Source organism: Diceros bicornis, chromosome 6 (assembly GCF_020826845.1).
Source record: "Diceros bicornis minor isolate mBicDic1 chromosome 6, mDicBic1.mat.cur, whole genome shotgun sequence".
Classification (NCBI taxonomy): Eukaryota; Metazoa; Chordata; class Mammalia; order Perissodactyla; family Rhinocerotidae; genus Diceros; species Diceros bicornis.
Window position 1 is genome coordinate 29,302,272 of NC_080745.1, and position 17,787 is coordinate 29,320,058.

General features: G+C 51.9%; 1 protein-coding gene across 2 annotated transcripts in view; it reads left to right on the forward strand.

Annotated features, from left to right (window-relative positions):
* The window catches only part of DLG5 (discs large MAGUK scaffold protein 5), a 126,876-nt gene that overhangs the window by 85,116 nt on the left and 23,973 nt on the right, over nt 1-17,787 (forward strand). The window contains exons 8-20 of one of the 2 annotated variants that reach the window (XM_058543107.1): nt 386-570; nt 2,229-2,354; nt 4,847-4,979; nt 5,404-5,531; nt 6,180-6,355; nt 6,714-6,817; nt 9,524-9,616; nt 11,306-12,325; nt 13,079-13,202; nt 13,484-13,706; nt 15,177-15,289; nt 15,964-16,053; nt 16,359-16,509. In XM_058543107.1, the coding sequence (XP_058399090.1) occupies nt 386-570; nt 2,229-2,354; nt 4,847-4,979; nt 5,404-5,531; nt 6,180-6,355; nt 6,714-6,817; nt 9,524-9,616; nt 11,306-12,325; nt 13,079-13,202; nt 13,484-13,706; nt 15,177-15,289; nt 15,964-16,053; nt 16,359-16,509 (2,666 nt within the window). The remainder of the gene's footprint in view (nt 1-385; nt 571-2,228; nt 2,355-4,846; nt 4,980-5,403; nt 5,532-6,179; nt 6,356-6,713; nt 6,818-9,523; nt 9,617-11,305; nt 12,326-13,078; nt 13,203-13,483; nt 13,707-15,176; nt 15,290-15,963; nt 16,054-16,358; nt 16,510-17,787) is intronic. The other variant, XM_058543108.1, reaches the window with a different exon arrangement.

The window sequence follows — 17,787 nt, forward strand, 5'->3', positions numbered from 1 at the left end:
TGGTGGGCTCCCTGTAAGATAGCAACCACGTCAGTGGCAGGGCGGACCCTGGAACAAGCACTGCAGGGCAGGCATTCCACCTGGGCCACCGAGACCGTGGCTGAGGAGGGGCTGGGGTTCTGGTCCAGGCTCCCTGGCAGCAATGGGAGTTTGGACTGGACCCTCACCTAGGAGGGACTGAGTGTAGCTAGGGGGGCATGTTGTTATGGGGGACGGGGGTGCAGGCACAACAGGGGTCTGCTGGGCTGGGCTCTGGCTGGGATCCCAGTGTTTCCCTCCACCCAACTCCCGAGAGCTGAACCCCAGCCCCTGCACCAGTGGGAGGGCACGTCCAGCCCAGGAGGCCCAGTAACCTCCTCCTCTGCTTGCCCTTCACCCCCGCCAGATCAAAGACACGGTGACAATGGACGCTGGGAGAGCCAACAAGGAGGCTGAAATCCTTCGAAAGCAGTGCAAGGCTCTGTGCCAGGAGCTGAAGGAAGCCCTCCAGGAGGCGGATGTGGCCAAGTGCCGGCGGGACTGGGCCTTCCAGGAGCGGGACAAGATCGTGGCAGAGCGGGACAGCATCCGGTACGTGGGGCCCTGGGCTGGTGTAGGCTCAGGTCTCCCCATGAAGCACTGGGTCTGTGGGGAGGGTCAGAATCGTTGCCACGTGTCCAGGTAAGGTGGGAGTGACCTAGGTGCCTCCCATCTCACCCCAAGGTGATGCCCCAGCCTCGCCTCATAGCGTTAGAATTTTCCATTGTGTCTCTTCTTCCCGCTTCACTGCACCTGGATGTCTGAGCTTGCACTGTGTCCAGATGAGACCCCGTGAAGTGGCACAAGGCCAGGCTTTTTCTTGAGGGATTTCTGATGAAACCAACACATCAGACGTGCATGCTTTCAGCCAGTATTCACTGGGTGCTTACTGTGTGCAAGGATCTTAGGTCCCTTGAGCAAGGAGACCCTGGGAGAGAAGCAGCCTCCGAGGCTCCCAGACGGGTTGATGCCTGTGAGGGGCTGGTGCTGTGGGGGCCACAGGCAGCTTCATTGGACAGGGCAGTGGGGGAGGGAGATGTATGAATGGTGAACTCCAGGGCCAAGGTCAGAGCTGTGATGGGGGCATGCACGGCACTGGGGAGGGTGGGGAGGGAGGTCTCCCCTGAAAGCATGATATTCAAGCTAGAACTTAAGCATGAGTGGAATTTTTCCAGGTGGAGAAAGGGGGCGGGTGTTGCAGCCTGAGGGAACGTCGTGAGCAAAGGTGTGTGGTGTGCTCAGGGCACAGACGTGGAGTGGCTGAAGCAGGTCGTGCACTTGGGGAGTCACAGGAGAGGCAGCTGACAGGGTTCCTGAGGGCAGGTTGTAAGGGCCTTCATAGGGAAGCCCGAGAGTGTAGACTTGATCCTTGGCTGGGGTAGAGCCAGGAGAGGCCGTGGTGGTGGTGGTGGTGGTGGTGGTGAGTAAGGACTTGGTCATTGAGAGTTTCTGAAAGATCCCTGTGGCCATTTGGAGGAGAGACTGATGTCCACTTGGGCTGGTCAGGAGAGGAAGATTCAGGGTGGTGGGGGATTTGGGGCCATGGAGAGGTAGGGACCAGCCCCAGGGTCCAGCCAGTGACAGGATGTAGTTCTGTAGGTGGCACGGAACACGGACTCCCTTGCTGCCAGGTCACCTATCCCCACCTCCTTTCTGAATGGCTGCAGTGGTGCTGGGGCCCCAGAAGCCACAGGGCCGTTAGTAGAGAGTTGTCAGGCCAGCACTTTCTACCTGCACAGAGCTCAGGGCTGCAGAGATGTGTGAGGCATGATTCCTGTTGGAGTGAGAGGCTCAGTCTAGTTGTGGGGTGGGGGACAGCTCTAGAAAGGCCTCCATGTGGGTAGTTATGAGGCAGGTGGTGGGTGCACAGGGGCCTGCAAGGTGGGCTGGAGGTGGAAGGTGGTCATTAACCCCAGGCACATTGAGGGTGAAGCAGTGGGACGAGCACCGGACATTTGGAACCTGATGCTCCTTGCCCGGTAACTGTGGTGGTGCCTCTTCTCCTGGGTCCTCGGTGTCCCCTCTGACCCTTGATGGGGCTGGCCTGGGTGGTCTCACCTCCAGACTATAAAGCCCTCCTTCTGGGCATCTGGGGGTGAGGCGGGCACCTGGAGTGTTCAGGAGTGGGGGCTGCAGGGCTGTCCACTGCAGGCCGTGAGTCCTCTGTCCCCTGCCCCTCACAGTGACCTTGCCCTCTGCCCCTCTGCCAGGACGCTCTGCGACAACCTGAGGCGGGAGCGGGATCGGGCAGTGAGCGAGCTGGCCGAGGCCCTGCGCAGCCTGGACGACACTCGCAAACAGAAGAACGACGTGAGCCGGGAGCTGAAGGAGCTCAAGTATGCTGGGGTGGGCGCCTGCCTGGGGTGGGCTCATGCCCAGGGGAGTGGTGTCCCTCCCCCCCAGGGCAAGGCAGCCCCACGTGCGGGCCTGGCCGTCTGTCCCTTCACTCTGCCTGCCCCTGTCAGTCAGTAGAGTGGGTCCTGCCCTCTATGGGCCAGGCCCGTGGGAGGCATCAGGGAAACGGCTGAACAAGCCCACCTGTGGGGCTCACAGCTCACAGGAGGAGACAGACCAAAGGCGGGTCCACCCGAGAGACAAATATGTCAGCAAACCAAATGATGACAGACTGATGCAGTGTTTTGACGGCAGTTGTGACTGGCCGCTCTGCCTGTGGTATTTGGATGTCTATTTGGGGGAGATTGGGGTGTTAGACAACCTCCCCTCGGTTGCAGCACTGCTCCCAGGGGTGTCATTTCAGACTCGGCAACCCTAAGCAGTGGATTGAAAATACAAAGATCAAAGTTTAAAGAGAAATCGGCAGAACCCAGTAGCTGTCACCGCATCCAGGACCAAACTCTAGCCGAGAAGCAGTGGCTTTCCATCCATCCTTGAAGCTTCCTAAGCTGATAGAGTGGTGAAGGGGCAGTGAGACACTTGTGAGTGTGCGAGCCTCGCACACTCAAGCAACACCTTTCTGAAGGGAGTGACAGCTTCTCCTTCTTCCCCGTTCAACAACATCGCCTAACATAAGACAAATAGCTTCATTGGTTAAATAAAAACCCAGAACCTCTGGGGCTTGAATGCACTAAAGAAAATCTCAGGGGTTAAGAGGCAAGGTAAAGGCTCTCTCCAGGGACCCGCCTTGGGTCTAGCAAGTGATGGAATCAAACTAAGGCAAAGCCCGGCCCCTCGGAGGCCAGCATGGGAGGAGGTTTTGCATTTCATTGGGCTGGAGTTGCCTGGAACTTCTCAGAAAGTCGAGTTCCATTTGTTTGCTCGTTCAGCACATTTGTATTTGCACCTTGTCTCTGCTAAATTCTCTAACCGGTTGCATGCTGGTGAGGGGGTCCGTGCTGCTGCCCACGAAGCCCCCGATCTGCAGAAGCAGCAGACGTGCCCCTGGGGGTGAGAGAGGCGAGGAGTGCAGTGAGCCTTAGATGTGGGGCTTCAGGCTGTGCAGGGGGGCTGCGGCTGCGGGCTGTGTCCCGGGAGGGAGGCTGTGGAGCTCTGCCCCGGAGGCTGGGTAGCACTCTAGAGCTGGCCAGTGAGAGCACAGCGCAGACAAGGGTGTGGACCTGGGAGCACGTCCACTTGAACAGGACGCAGAGTAGGTCATGAGTGTGCCGGGAGCCCAAGGGCGGCACTGATGAATTGGAAAGGTCATCTGGGCCCAGGTTTTAGGAAGAAGGTTTACATACAAGTCACTGGGGGATAGTACAAGGTTTCTGAGTCTTTTTCCAACTTCTTAACTGGATCTTTCTGAGAACTTAAGTTTTTTATTTTGATCAAGTCTAATTTATTGATTTTTATTTTTAATGTATTGTGTTATGTCTGAGAAGCGTTAACCTAGTCCTAGATCTCAAAGATCTTCTCTAATATTTTCTTTCTAAAAGTTTTGTAGTTTTATTCTTTTGCATTTAAGTCAGAGATATATTTTGAGTTAATTTTTATTTAAGGTTGGGGCATAGGTCGAGATTCATTGCCATGATGTCCAGTTGTTCCAGCATCATTAGTTGAAGACTGTCTCTCTTCCATTGAATTACTTTTGCACCTTTTGTACTTTGTGGAGCTATCTCTGGATCCTTTATTCTATTCCGTTGATCTATGTGTCTATCTTGCTGGCAGTTCCACAGTCTTGATTACTGTAGCCATATAAAAAGTCTTAAAATCGAGTAGAGTAATTCATCCTAGTTAGTTCTTCATTTTCAGAATTGTTTTAACCATTCTCATCCCTGTGCCTTTCTCTAGAAATTTTAGATTAGTCTTGTCTGTATCTACAAAAAGTCTTGCTGGCATTTCCATAGGAATTGCATTAAACCTGTAGATAAATTTGGGAAGAATTTCTGAGTCTTTTTTAAAAAACCACTATGAGGGGCCGGCCAGGTGGTACAAGGGGTTAAGTGCGCGCGCTCTGCTGCGGCGGCCCAGGGTTCGCTGGTTCGGATCCTGGGTGTGCACCAACGCACTGCTTGTCAGGGCATGCTGTGGCGGCGTCCCATATAAAGTAGAGGAAGATGGGCATGGATGTTAGCCCAGGGCCAGTCTTCCTCAGCCAAAAAAAAAAAAAAAAAAGAGGAGGATTGGCAGATGTTAGCTCAGGGCCGATCTTCCTCCCACACACACACAAAAAACCACTGTGAAGACCCATTGATATCCCAGAGGCCTTGACCTTGACCCTCCTGGATTTATTGGGAAGCTGGCATGAAGTACGAGGGGGAAAGGAGCCCTGCTGAGCTTCCATGAGTGGTCTGCCTTGTTTCCGAGCTGTGACTTGGGTGGGATGTTCTGCCTCCCCGGGGGCCGTCGCCATGGCTCTTTCTGTTCACAGGGAGCAGATGGAGTCACAGTTGGAAAAGGAGGCTCGTTTCCGGCAGCTGATGGCCCACAGCTCCCACGACTCGGCCATCGACACGGATTCCATGGAGTGGGAGACGGAAGTTGTCGAGTTTGAAAGGGAGACGGTAAGCTGCCTTCGTGTCTTTTCTCCCTTGCTCTCCGGACCTGGAGACTCGGGAAGGGGGAGGGGAGGACGGCCCTCTCGCGGTGTCCCGCGCCGGCTGCTGGCTGGGAGGTATAGCTTTTCCTCCCGGGGCGTGGCTGCTTCCTCCCCTTGCACGCGTCCATGCTGGGTTGCAGCAGCTTGGTCTCCCGGGTCCTCTCCAGCAGTGGGCGCTGGCGCGGTGCGTGGAAGGCGGAGGGAAGAGCAGAGCTGCTGCGGGTGACTGTGAGCAGACTGCAGCTGCTCACAGGCTTCATCCTGGGGACCCAGCGCCCCATCACACGTGGTGCAGGGACCATCCCCACGTTGCAGTGAGCGGCTTGGGGTTTAAGAGCCAAATGTTTCTCATCGCTGCTCTGTCAAGTGTGCTGCTGCTGTCTTGACAGGAGGACATTGACTTGAAGGCGCTGGGGTTCGATATGGCAGAAGGTGTGAATGAGCCTTGTTTGCCGGGGGACTGTGGCATATTTGTCACTAAAGTGGACAAAGGAAGCATTGCTGACGGCCGCTTACGGTAAGAGTTGAGGAGACCCAGGCTCTGTAGGGAAGGTGGGGCCCTCCAACCCAAAGCAAAGGACCTGAGAGCCAGATGACAGTTAAACGAATGCCCCCCAGCGTCAGGGGACTCGCAGTCTGCCTGAGGCCTGCGGGCTCAACTGCTAACCTTGTTCTTAAAGGACTGTCTGACTCGCCATTGCCGCTGAATCTGATCTTTCAAAGAAGGTGCTACCTTCTTTGCTTCTCTGGCTAGAAAGGGGCTCAGCGGTATGGGTGAAAGCACAGAGTGTGCATTGCATGCTCATTCCATGAAATAGTAATGATATAAAATATGCTTACTATTTGCTAAGTACTAGTTTAAGCGCTTTATGTAATCAGTTCGTTTTTACAGTCCTATGAGGTAGGTGCTGTTATTGCCCCCATTTTACAGATGAGGGCCTTGAGGCCCGGAGGGGCTAGATCACACAGCTAGTAAGTGGTAGAGCCGGGATTTGAACCCAGGCAGTCTGGCTCCAGTATCTACGAGTTTAATCATTTGACCTTCCTGGAAGAGGAAGTCTTTCTGAATGTGTGTGTGGGGCACCTGCCTTCTGATGTTCAGCTCCCCAAATGGGAGTAGCAGGGCCTGCCCACTGGGTGCTGAGCCGGCCACGCCCCTCCTCAGGGTCAATGACTGGCTGCTGAGGATCAACGACGTGGACCTCATCAACAAGGACAAGAAGCAGGCCGTCAAGGCCCTCCTCCACGGGGAGGGTGCCATCAACATGGTGGTGCGTCGGAGGAAGTCCCTGGGCGGGAAGGTGGTCACGCCGCTGCACATCAACCTGAGTGGACAGAAAGGTAGCAGGCCCACAGGGGTGGGCAGAGCACCTCTTTCTTGGGCCGAGAGGACACGTGTGTTTTCAGGAGCACCTCATGCCCAAGGATGAGGTGTTGATGCTGCTTAAATGCAGCCCATGTGCTTCCCCGGCAGAGGGCCGCCTGGGTCCTTAGTCTTGCTTGTCTCTGTTTGATTGTTGGATTCACCAGACCACCTGTGGCTGAGCCCCCGGGTGATCTGACCTGAGTGGGGTGCTGGGATGGACACGTCACAGTCTGCCAACATCCCCTTTATAAGTTAATCTCAGAAAGATGAGATGAGACACCGGAGGGCAGTGTTACCCGGGCAGGGGCTAACCAGGGCCACTGTGGTTCGCAGACAGTGGCATCAGTCTGGAGAATGGAGTGTATGCTGCCGCCGTGGTGCCCGGAAGCCCGGCCGCCAAAGAGGGATCCCTCGCCGTGGGAGACAGAATTGTGGCGGTAAGTCTTGGGGATGGAGCCAGGGCTGTCTGCCGCACGTAGACAGCTGGATTACATTTGGGAGGTTTGAACAAGAAGTAATGAGCGGAGTTTTTATATTCACTTTGTTCTTTAAATGTGAACGTTTAAACATGATTTTTTTTTTCTGGTAGTATGTTTCTATTTACTGTAGAAAATTAGGAAATACAGAAAAAGTATAGGAAGGAAATAAGAATCCTTCATATTGCTACCACCTATAGATAACCTTTATTAACATTTTTCATGTCTTTATCTATAGCCTTTATTCTACACATTAATGTATATTTAGGTCAATTTTTAAAAAAATACATATTGTTTTACTAAACATTATATCCATTTATTTTTAAATTTATTTTTACTAAAGTAAGACCTGTTCGCTGTCAAATATTCAAACAATATGAAAATGTATAAAAAGTGGTAGCCCCCGTTTTCCCTTTAATCCTGCCCCTAAAGATAATCTTTGCCCCCATTTGGAAGATGTGCTCCCAACCAGATCATAAGCGCTCATACAAATCTGTATACGCAGATGTAGGTTTTCTGGGTTTTGTTTGCTTTTTAAAAAACTATAATGGAATCATCCTATGTTATTCTACAATTTGCATTCTACATTGTGGATATCTTTCCGACTCGATCCTGATTATTTTTATGCACCTCATGGTGTTCTGTTGTTTGATTCCCTATAGTTTAAATCCTGCCCCCACTGATGGACATATAAGTTGTTTTCAGTTGCTGCAATTGCAAACAGCCCTGCCACGAACTTCACCTGTGTGCACAGCCGTGCTGGGGCCACTGATGGCATCCCTGGTGACCAGACCCCTGTGTGCTCTGAGGTTGCTTAGTCATAGGCATGCATATTTAATACTTCTAACTGACTTTTTAAAATTGAAAATGTCATACACTTTTACATGGCTCACGTACAGAATCCCAGTCATACAAAAGGCACACAGTGACAATAACTCTTCCTTCAATTCTAGACTCCTCATTTACCAGTTGCCACCCTGACAGCAACTCTTTAACGATGTGTTGTGTTTTCTCCCAGAAACATTCAAAACATGTATATCTCCCACTTTTCTTTTTTTAAACCCAGATGGGATCATAACATATACTGCTGCTAACCTTTTTGTTTTTAACAGCGTGCCCCGAGGTTCTTGTGTATTCACATCTTTAGATCTGTCTAGGTCGTTTCAGTAACTGCATGCTCCTTAGTGGCAGCACAAGCTGTTGAGTGAGTCCCCTCGATGGACAGTCAGGGTTGTCTTTGCCTTTACCAGGGATGCTGCATAGCCACTGCTCCATCCTTCCACAGGGACCCGCAGGGGTGTGCCATGGGTGAATTCCTGGGGTGGGGGAATTGGCGGATCAGTGGGCATAAGCATTTGACATTTGATAAGATCTTTCCATTGTGCCCCAAAGAGACTGTGGCCTTTTCAGTCCCACCTGCAGTGTGTGGGGGAGCTCATTGCTTCCCATCTTTGCCAGTGTTTTTGAGATTTCGAGGGGAGCTAGAGTTTAAAAGTGATATGTGTCCACAAAAAATTTTAAGATGTGGAAAGGTTATGAAGAAAAAAACAACCAAATTAATCCACCACTCTAAGATAATCACTCTGCATATATATTTTTTAACTTCTGATTTTCAAATAATTACAGAAATAATTATAATTCAGTTATAATGTTATATAAATAATAATAAATAGATAAAGTTGCAAAAATAGTATGGGGAGGTCGTATGTACCCTTCACCCAGTTTCCCCTAATGATTACATCTTCCATAAATATAGCATCAAAGCCAGGCAGTAGACCTTGGTACAGTGTGTGTGTGTATAGTTCTGTCATTTTATCACATTTTAGGTAACCAAAACAAATTAAGATACCGAACTGTGCCACCACCACCACAGAGATCTCCTTCGTGTTACCCCTTTATAGTAACACCCACAACCCTGTCCCCGGGGTCATAACCCCTGGCAACTAATTTGTTCCCCGACTCTATCATTTTGTCAATTAGAGAATATTGTATAAGTAGAATCGTATAGTATGTGACCTTTCGAGATGGCTTTTCTCACTCAGCATCATGCCGTGAGATCTGTCATGTGGTTGGGTGTGCTGATACTGTGTTCCTTCTCATTGCTGGGTAGTATTCCACGGTATGGATGCGTCCCAGTCTAACCATTCACTTATTGCACATACGCTGTTTAAAAAGATTGGAACGTACCTGAGAGATACGGATGGAGATTAAGGCATAAGGGAGAGGTTTTGTGAACAGTGATGATACTTCATCTCCTGTGGTACATCCGTGACATTTCCCACCATGATCTTGGTTGTAGTCTCCTCCTGCCCCTGGGGCTCGTAGGTGTTTATCTTCCATTTTGTGCATGAAGGAGTTCTGAGCCGTGGTCCAGCATCACCACGCAGCAGGAAGCAGCAGGGCCAGGATGTTCCCTGGGACCTTGGTGTTCTGGTCCCAGACAGGCAAACATCTTCCCCTAGAGTGATTTTAAGGCTGTGTGTTTCATTTGCCCTAGAAGCCCCTTAACTGGACTCCGTGGGCCTCACTGGGAAGAGGCTTTCTCTCCTTTGCCAACTCCTGATTTGGGTGCCTTACAGAACCAGGCCCACTGTCCAGCACAGGTTGGCAGAGGGGCAGAGCCCCTATCCTGGCGGCGGGCCTAATAGGCCCTCTGTTCTCCCCTAGATTAATGGCATTGCACTGGACAACAAATCTCTGAATGAGTGTGAATCTCTGCTGCGTAGCTGCCAGGACTCCCTGACCCTGTCCCTCCTGAAGGTAAGGGCCCCTGCCCTGCCCCGGCTCTGCTCTCACCGTCCCCGGGGTGGGCAAAGCCTCAGCTCCGTATACGTGAGCTACTTCTTCACGTCACTGGGATCATTGAAAAATGGTATTGATTTATAAAGTGCAGTTACAAAGCGCACAAGGCCTGACAGCATCCTGGTTTAAAACAAAAACAAAACATAGCTATGAAGGACATTTTGGGGACAATGGGGTGCATTTGGATCTGGACTGGATAATTAGATGATCTTAGGGGATTGTCAATTTTCCTGGCTGTAATGATGGTATTGGGGTTACATAGGAGAATGGCCTTATTTTGGGGCAGTATACGCTAAAGTTGTTAGAGGTGAAATGTCATAATAGCTGTAACTTACTTTCAAATGTTCTACAATATAGGTAGAGAAAATTTGGCAAAATACTGTTGAATCTAAATGGTGGGTTTATGGGTGTTCGTTGCACTTTTCTGTCAACTTTTCTACATAGTTGAAAAGATAATAGAAGGTAGGAAAAAATCTGCTTCACTAAGAGAGATTTTTAAAAATTATTTTAAAATTAGTAGGCTTTTTTGGGAGCAGTTTTAGGTTTACAGAAAAGTTGATCTAGTACAGAACGTTCTCATATCCCCCCTCTGCTTCCCCTATTAACATCTTCATTAGGGGGGTACGTTTGTGGCAATTGATGAGCTAATATTAATACATTAGTCTTAACTAAAGTGCACAGTTTACATGAGGATCCACTCTTGGCGTTGTGCATTCTACGTGTTTGAACAAATGTATGATAATGTGTATCATGCAGACTTGTTTCACTGCCCTAAAATTCCTCTAGGCTTCATACTACATGATATGTATTTTTAATAATGAATTTTTTACTTTTACGTTTAATTTTTTTTTTTTTGGCTACTCTTTTTTTTTTTTTTTTTTTTTGCATTTTTTTTAAAGATTTTATTTATTTATTTTTTCCCCCCACAGCCCCAGTAGATAGTTGTGTGTCATAGCTGCATATCCTTCTAGTTGCTGTATGTGGGACACGGCCTCAGCATGGCCAGAGAAGCAGCGCGTCGGTGCGAGCCTGGGATCTGAACCCGGGTCGCCAGCAGTGGAGCGCGCTCACTTAACCACTAAGCCACGGGGCCGGCCCGCTACTCTTTTTTTTGTGAGGAAGATCAGCCCTGAGCTAACATCTGCCAATCCTCCTGTTTTTGCTGAGGAAGACTGGTCCTAGGCTAACATCCATGCCCATCTTCCTCCGCTTTATATGGGATGCCACCACAGCATGGCTTGATAAGCGGTGTGTCGGTGTGTGCCCGGGATCCCAACCTGTGAATCCTCGGGTCGCCGAAGCGGAGTGCGCGCACTTAACCGCTGTGCCACCGGGCTGGCCCCACGTTTAATTTTTTAAAAATATGCAGGACACTCTGTGCGGGTGATTTGAGAAAGAGCTCAAAGCCAAGAGAACTTGATGGTTCTCTTGTGGGTTCACAGTGGCCAGGGCCATGAGAAAGCCTCACTTGTCAGGGACAGGCGTGCCTGCATGCATGTGGGTGTGTATGCGTATCTGTTTATCTTTTGGGGTGTGTGTGGCCCATTCCTGATGATCGCTTTACCTCCAGGGACATTTTTCAGTGGCAGCTCCAGGTCCTGTGGTCTCACTTGCTCTCTTTCTCACTCCTCTGCAATCCCTACTCAGGTGTTCCCTCAGAGCTCCTCATGGAGTGGCCAGAACATCTTTGAAAACATCAAGGACTCCGATAAGATGTTGAGTTTCCGAGCCCATGGCCCCGAGGTCCAGGCTCAGAATAAGCGGAACTTGATACAACACAATAACTCCACGCAGACGGACATCTTCTATGCAGACAGGCTGGAGGACAGGAAGGAGTTGGGCCCCCCAGGAGGCAGCAGCTCCTTCCTGCACAAGCCGTTCCCTGGGGGACCCTTCTCGGTCTCCCCCCAGGCCTGTCCCAGCGCCTCTGAGCGCAGCCTGAGCTCCTTCCGCTCAGATGCCTCTGGGGAGCGTGGCTATGGGCTGGTGGACGTGCGCAGCCGGCGGCCACTACTGCCTTTTGAGACTGAGGCGGGCTCTTCTGGGGTGACCGAGGCACCCCTGGATAAGGCAGAGCCCGAGAACGCCAGCAGTGGTGGGACCTGGCCCAAGGCCGTGCTCAGCTCCACGGCAGGGCCCGAGAAGCTCTCTGTTTACAAGAAGCCAAAGCAAAGAAAGTCTATCTTTGACCCTAACACTTTCAAACGCCCCCAGACACCCCCCAAAATAGACTACCTGCTCCCGGGCCCTGGGCCTGCTCACTCCCCCCAGCCCTCCAAGAGGGTAGGGCCTCTGACACCCCCAAAACCTCCCAGGAGGAGCGATTCCATTAAGTTCCAGCACAGGCTGGAAACCAGTTCCGAGTCAGAGGCCACTCTGGTGGGCAGCTCCCCATCTACCAGCCCCCCGAGTGCCCTGCCCCCTGACGTGGACCCTGGGGAACCCATGCACGCCTCACCCCCTCGCAAGGCCAGGGTCCGCATCGCTTCCAGCTACTACCCTGAAGGGGATGGGGACTCCTCCTACCTGCCCGCCAAGAAGTCCTGTGACGAGGACCTCACCTCCCAGAAGATGGATGAGCTGGGGCAGAAGCGCCGCCGGCCAAAGTCTGCTCCCAGTTTCCGGCCCAAGCTCGCTCCGGTCGTGATTCCTGCTCAGTTCCTGGAGGTAGAGCCCAGCCCTGGGGTGGGAGTGGAGGGGGCAGAGGGGTGGTTGATGTGAGAATGCCCCAGAGTGGCCCTGCACCGTCCCCAGGCTTGTGATCAGCCTTGGCTCCTCTGCCTTTGCTCTTGGCACCTACCTGCAGGAAGGGAAGGGGGTGGCAGGTGGACGCCAGCGGGAAGCAGCCCCCTCAGGAGATTGGAAAGTAACGTGGTGTGTGTGCGTCGGTGGGACTGTGACGCCAAGAGAGGAACCCTTTCTTGGGCGTAGTGTTTGATTTGCTTTTGAAATCAAGTAGCTTTTGAACTTGTACAACAAAACCACATGACATGGACCTGCCTTGAAGGGTTTAGGGAGACAGGGTAGCACACATGGGTGCTGTAGTCGTTTCCAGAAGGAAGAGATTACCATGAGCTGGAGCGTAAGTCCACGCTACTCTCTGCAGACAAAGAGCTTCACACAGCTATGCAAGTTGTGTGGCGTTGTTACATTATGTGCCTGATGCACACTTGCGTTCCACCTTCTACGCACATAATCTGCGTATTTGCAAGAATGAATTCTTTCTCTGTGGTTTCTTCCAGAGTATTTTCAAAGGAAGGTCTCCCTTCTAGGTGTGTAAGGCAACATGAATGAGCAGTGACCTCTCCCGACTGTCACTTCGTGTGTCCGAGTGGGAAGAGCTAGTGCACAGGGGACAGAAATCGCTTGCAAAAGCCTGCACGTTTCCCTGTTTCCAGCCACTGCCTCTTGGTTTTGCAGGAGCAGAAGTGCATCCCAGCCAGTGGAGAACTCTCCCCAGAGCTCCAGGAGTGGTCCCCTTACTCGCCAGGGCACTCCAACCGGCACAGCAACCCCCCGCTGTACCCCAGCAGAGCATCTGTGGGTGAGTCAGCTGGGCAGGGCCGGGGAGGAGGGTCACTGTGGGCTCACAGGGCTGCCCAGTCCCAGGGAGAGTGGAGGGAGACATTTCAAGGAGCAGCTCTGTGTCCTCAGCCCAGAGGTCCAAAGAACTAGCAATTGCTGCCCCGTCTGGATGTCTTGTATCAGTGACATCTCCTAGCTTTTCAGAGTGCTTTCTTGACATCTCTTAGCTCTTCAGAGTGCTTTCTTCCCATAGCAGCCTGGGAAATAGGAAGCATTAAAGAGTGTTCTCCCGTTTTACAGATGGAGAAAGGCCAGTAGCTTGCACAGGTCTGGGGCTGGCTGGTGCTGTGGGGCAGTTCTCACTCAGCCCATTTCTAGGCACTGTTCCCCGGAGTATGACCCCGAGCACCACTGTGAGCTCCATCCTGAGGAACCCCATCTACACTGTGCGTAGCCACAGGGTCGGTCCTTGCAGCTCTCCGCCCGTCCCCAGAGAGGTCGGCCCCCAGGGTTTGCATGGCAGGTATGTGAAGTCACCCCACACCATCCTGCACCCCAGCCATCCAAGCCCACCTGGACATAGAGCCACTGGTGAATAAAGAGGCTCGTGGGCGGAGCAGCGTCCTTGCCTCACTGGGAAGGGGCTGATTAGAGCAATGCTGTGATCCCAGGGAACTTGAAGGATGCTCTTCTTTCCCCAGCATGGAGCTTGAAAAGGTACTGAAAGCAAGATGATAGTGAAGACAGCTGATGCTTGAGTGCTCACGTGTCAGGCCCTGTGCTCAGACCTTCATAAACATCATCTCATTGAGTCGCCATGGCAATCTTGGGGGCTAAGGACCATTATTGTCTCTGTCTTACAGATGAGAAAACTGAGCCTTAAAAAGTGAATGGACGGCTCAAGGTCACTCACTCATTCATTCATTCATTCATTCATTCAATTATTTGACAAGTTTTTATTGAGCACCTGCAACCTGCCATGGACTGTTCTAGTTCCAAGCGGATACAGTGGAGAACTAAGTAGACAAGCTTTCTCAAGTGGCGTCGTGTTCAAGTGTGGGAAGCAGACAGGAAAAAAATGAGTAAAGTAATTGATATCAGGTAGTGCTGAGTAGCTCTGAAGATCGTAACACAGGGCGACAAGCTAGGCTGTGACTTGAAGAAGAGTGGAGAGTTAGACTGGGTGGTGGGGAGGGCCCTGTGGTGGGGAGGTGCTGTTGTGGCCACAAGACTCAGAAGAGGCCAGCTGCACAAGACCTGGGGCGGAGTCCGCAGGAAGAAGGGCCATGGGTGCCGCGACCCAGGCACCTGGGAACAGTGCGGTGGGCTGTTGGGACAGAGTAGGGGAACTTGGCAAAGGTATGGTGAGAAGGGAGGAGAGCCCAGGTCATAGGGCACAAATCCTGTAGGACCTGCAGCCATCATACAGACTTTGGGTTTTATTCTGAGTACAGTAGAGACCCCTGGAGGGTTTTAGGGAAGAGACGTGGTCTCATTCACAGCTAAAAAGGACAAGCCAGCCCGATGTAGTCGATGCCTGTGCTCTCTGCCCTCCAGTTTCCTAGGCATGCTCTCCTGAGCAAGGCACACAGGTCCCTCTCCTAGGTCTTCATTGCCCATCCAGCCTCTCCTTGCCCACCCCAGAGGAGAGGCTCCACCTCCCTGGGCCCACCGAGGATTCAGAGCCTCTGTTTTTCCCTGCAGAAGGCCCTTCCTTGCAGAGAGCCCAATCCCAGCCCTGGGCTGAAGTGGATGTGCCACCTCTCCATTGGTGTGCCCCTTCTTACTGCATGCAGGGCCCTTTTTAGGTGCCACCTCCGAGCATGGCTGTGGGCAGTCCGCTGTCCTCAGCTGACAGCGAGTGGCTTCTGGATCTCCCTTCTGCTGGCTCAAGGAGGCCTTGGCCCAAGACCTTCACTTGTGTTGCTCCCCAGTGGCCTCGTCTGGTCCTGGTCTTCCTCTCGAGCCCCTCACCTGTCTGCTTCTCTCACAGTGTCCAGCACCAGGGACGCCTGAGCTTGGACCTCAGCCACAGGGCCTGCAGCGACTACTCTGAGATGAGAGCCTCCCACGGGTCCAACTCACTGCCCTCCAGCGCCCGCCTTGGTAACTGCAACACTAGAACCTTCTGCGTGTAGTGGGCACTGGCCTTTTTTCACCTCTCCCTGGATCCTCATGCCCAGACCTCCTGGTGGCCTGCCCTCCCAGGCCCCTCTCCCCTCCCAGGGCTGAGGTCGGCTCCACGCTGCACTCCAAGCCATTTCCCCTGGCTTATTCTGTGTCCTTTCCACTTTCCCTAGTGGCCATGTGGTTGTTCCAGGTGACCCGTTGGCCCGGGAGCCTTGCTCCCCATCCCTGAGCTTGTCTGTCTTTCTGGGGGATTTTGTATTGCTGTTCACTCATGGGAAATGCAACCCAGGGTAGAGTCCAGGAGTTGCCTTATAGAGAGACCCAGGTGGTGCTGCTTCCGGTGTTGTGGGTGGAAGTGAGCAGTCGCCTCTGTCACTCATGTTACTGTCTCTGTTTGGGGTTAGGAGTGAGGTTTGTGTGATCCTGTTCTGGAGCAGTCTAGGGCTGCACAGTTTATTCAAGTACTGGGCGTTAAATATGTGCTTTTTTTGACTGTTTAACATTTAGCCCCCACCCAGGATAAATGGCAGGGCCTCGCTTTGCATTTTGTCATGACCGAGCATCTTTCCTGACTACTGAAGTGGTGATGAGGGAGCGAGGGGTGGTGTTTAATCACAGGCCTAAAGTTTTGTCCCCTTGTGGAACCATAGGATCTTCAAGCAACTTGCAGTTCAAGGCAGAACGCATTAAAATCCCATCAACGCCGAGATACCCCCGGTCTGTTGTGGGCTCCGACAGAGGTAGGACCTTCTCAGCAACCCCTCCCTGCCTGCTTTCTCACTCTTCCTCATGATAGGATGTCTGGGCACAGCTTATAACTTCTTCCTCATCTCAGCCAGTCAGCAAACACTGGTTGAGCTCAGCCTCAGGCCTGGTGATGTGGGGTATGGAAAGACCCACAGAGCCCTGCATCTGAAGTCAAGGCTGTGTGGTGTGGCCGCAGCATGGAGCCAGGTGTCTGGATGGCGTCTCCCTCTTGGTCTTGGCTGCTGGGGAACTGGGATACGGGATTGTGGCCTGCATCACCCTCTGCCTCTCTTGGCAGGGTCGTTGTCACATTCGGAATGCAGCACGCCTCCGCAGTCACCCCTGAGCATCGACACCCTGTCCTCGTGTAGCCAGTCCCAGACTTCAGCCTCCACATTGCCCAGAATTGCCATCAATCCCGCAGCCCTTGGGGAGCGAAGAAAGGACAGGTGAGCATGACATTGTCATCTCGGCGTGGGCACAGTGGTGGATAGCGCGTCCCTGCAGCGGGCCAGGGCTCAGACGAGGGAAGGGGCTTGTTGGTAGAAGCAGCAGGGGTTGGAGGGTTCCGACTGAGCCGATCCCAGGCGAGGCCTTCTAGTTTGGGTCACCTAGCATTCACCGGTGTGTTACCCTAGCACGTCACTGGTAAGTCCCGTGAGCACATGATGCAGGAAGTGGGGCCCGAGTAGATGGCAAGGTAAGGAGCAGGGTGGGCTCCTTCCACTGCATGTCCACAGGAGGGGGTGGGCTACAGCAAATGATGCTGGGGACAACCTGATGGTGATGATGATGTAATGGCACTGTTCACTATTTCCCAGGCCCTTGATTAAGTACTTTCCATGTATTAAGTCATGAAATCCTCATAACAATCCCATGAGCAGCAGCAGCAGCAGCAGCAGCATCATCATCATCATTATTATTGGCCCCATTTTACAGATGAGGAAAGTTGGAATGATCTGTCTGTGGTCACATGGTTGGTGACTGGCCCACCCTAATTAGAATAAGGACTAATTCTTTTTTTAAAAATTATTTTATTGAGGTCATATTGGTTTATAACATTGTGTAATTTCCGTTCTATATTATTATGTATCAATTTCTGTATAGACTGCATCTTGCTTACCACCAATAGTCTAGTATTTATCTGTCACCATATGTGTGTGCCCCTTTATCCCTTTCACCCACCCCCCACCCGCTTCTAATCTGTGGGTACTAATCTGTACTCCTTATCCACGTGTTTATCTTCCACATATGAGTGAAATCATATGGTGCTTCTCTTCTCTTAGGACTCATTCTTATCCTTTGCTTTTTGGCCCCAGAACATAGCCACATCGCTTGTCCCCATCTCCTTCAAGTTTTTTATTGTGAAATAAAATACACATAGGGGCCAGCCCAGTGGCGCAGTGGTTAGGTGCACCCGCTCCGCTTCGGTGGCCCGGGGTTCGCAGGTTCGGATCCCAGGCGCGCACTGACGTGCCACTTGTCAAGCCAAGCTGTGGCAGCATCTCATATAAAGCAGAGGAAGATGGGCGTGGATGTTAGCCCAGGGCCAATCTTCCTCAGCAAAAAGAGGAGGATTGGCAACGGATGTTAGCTCAGGGCTGATCTTCCTCACCAAAAACAAAAAAAAAACACATAGAAAAAAAGTATATGAAGCATAAATGTACAGCTTAGCCATTTATTGGTTCATTTTGAAATGCAGGCCGATCTCTGCTGAGATTTTAGGT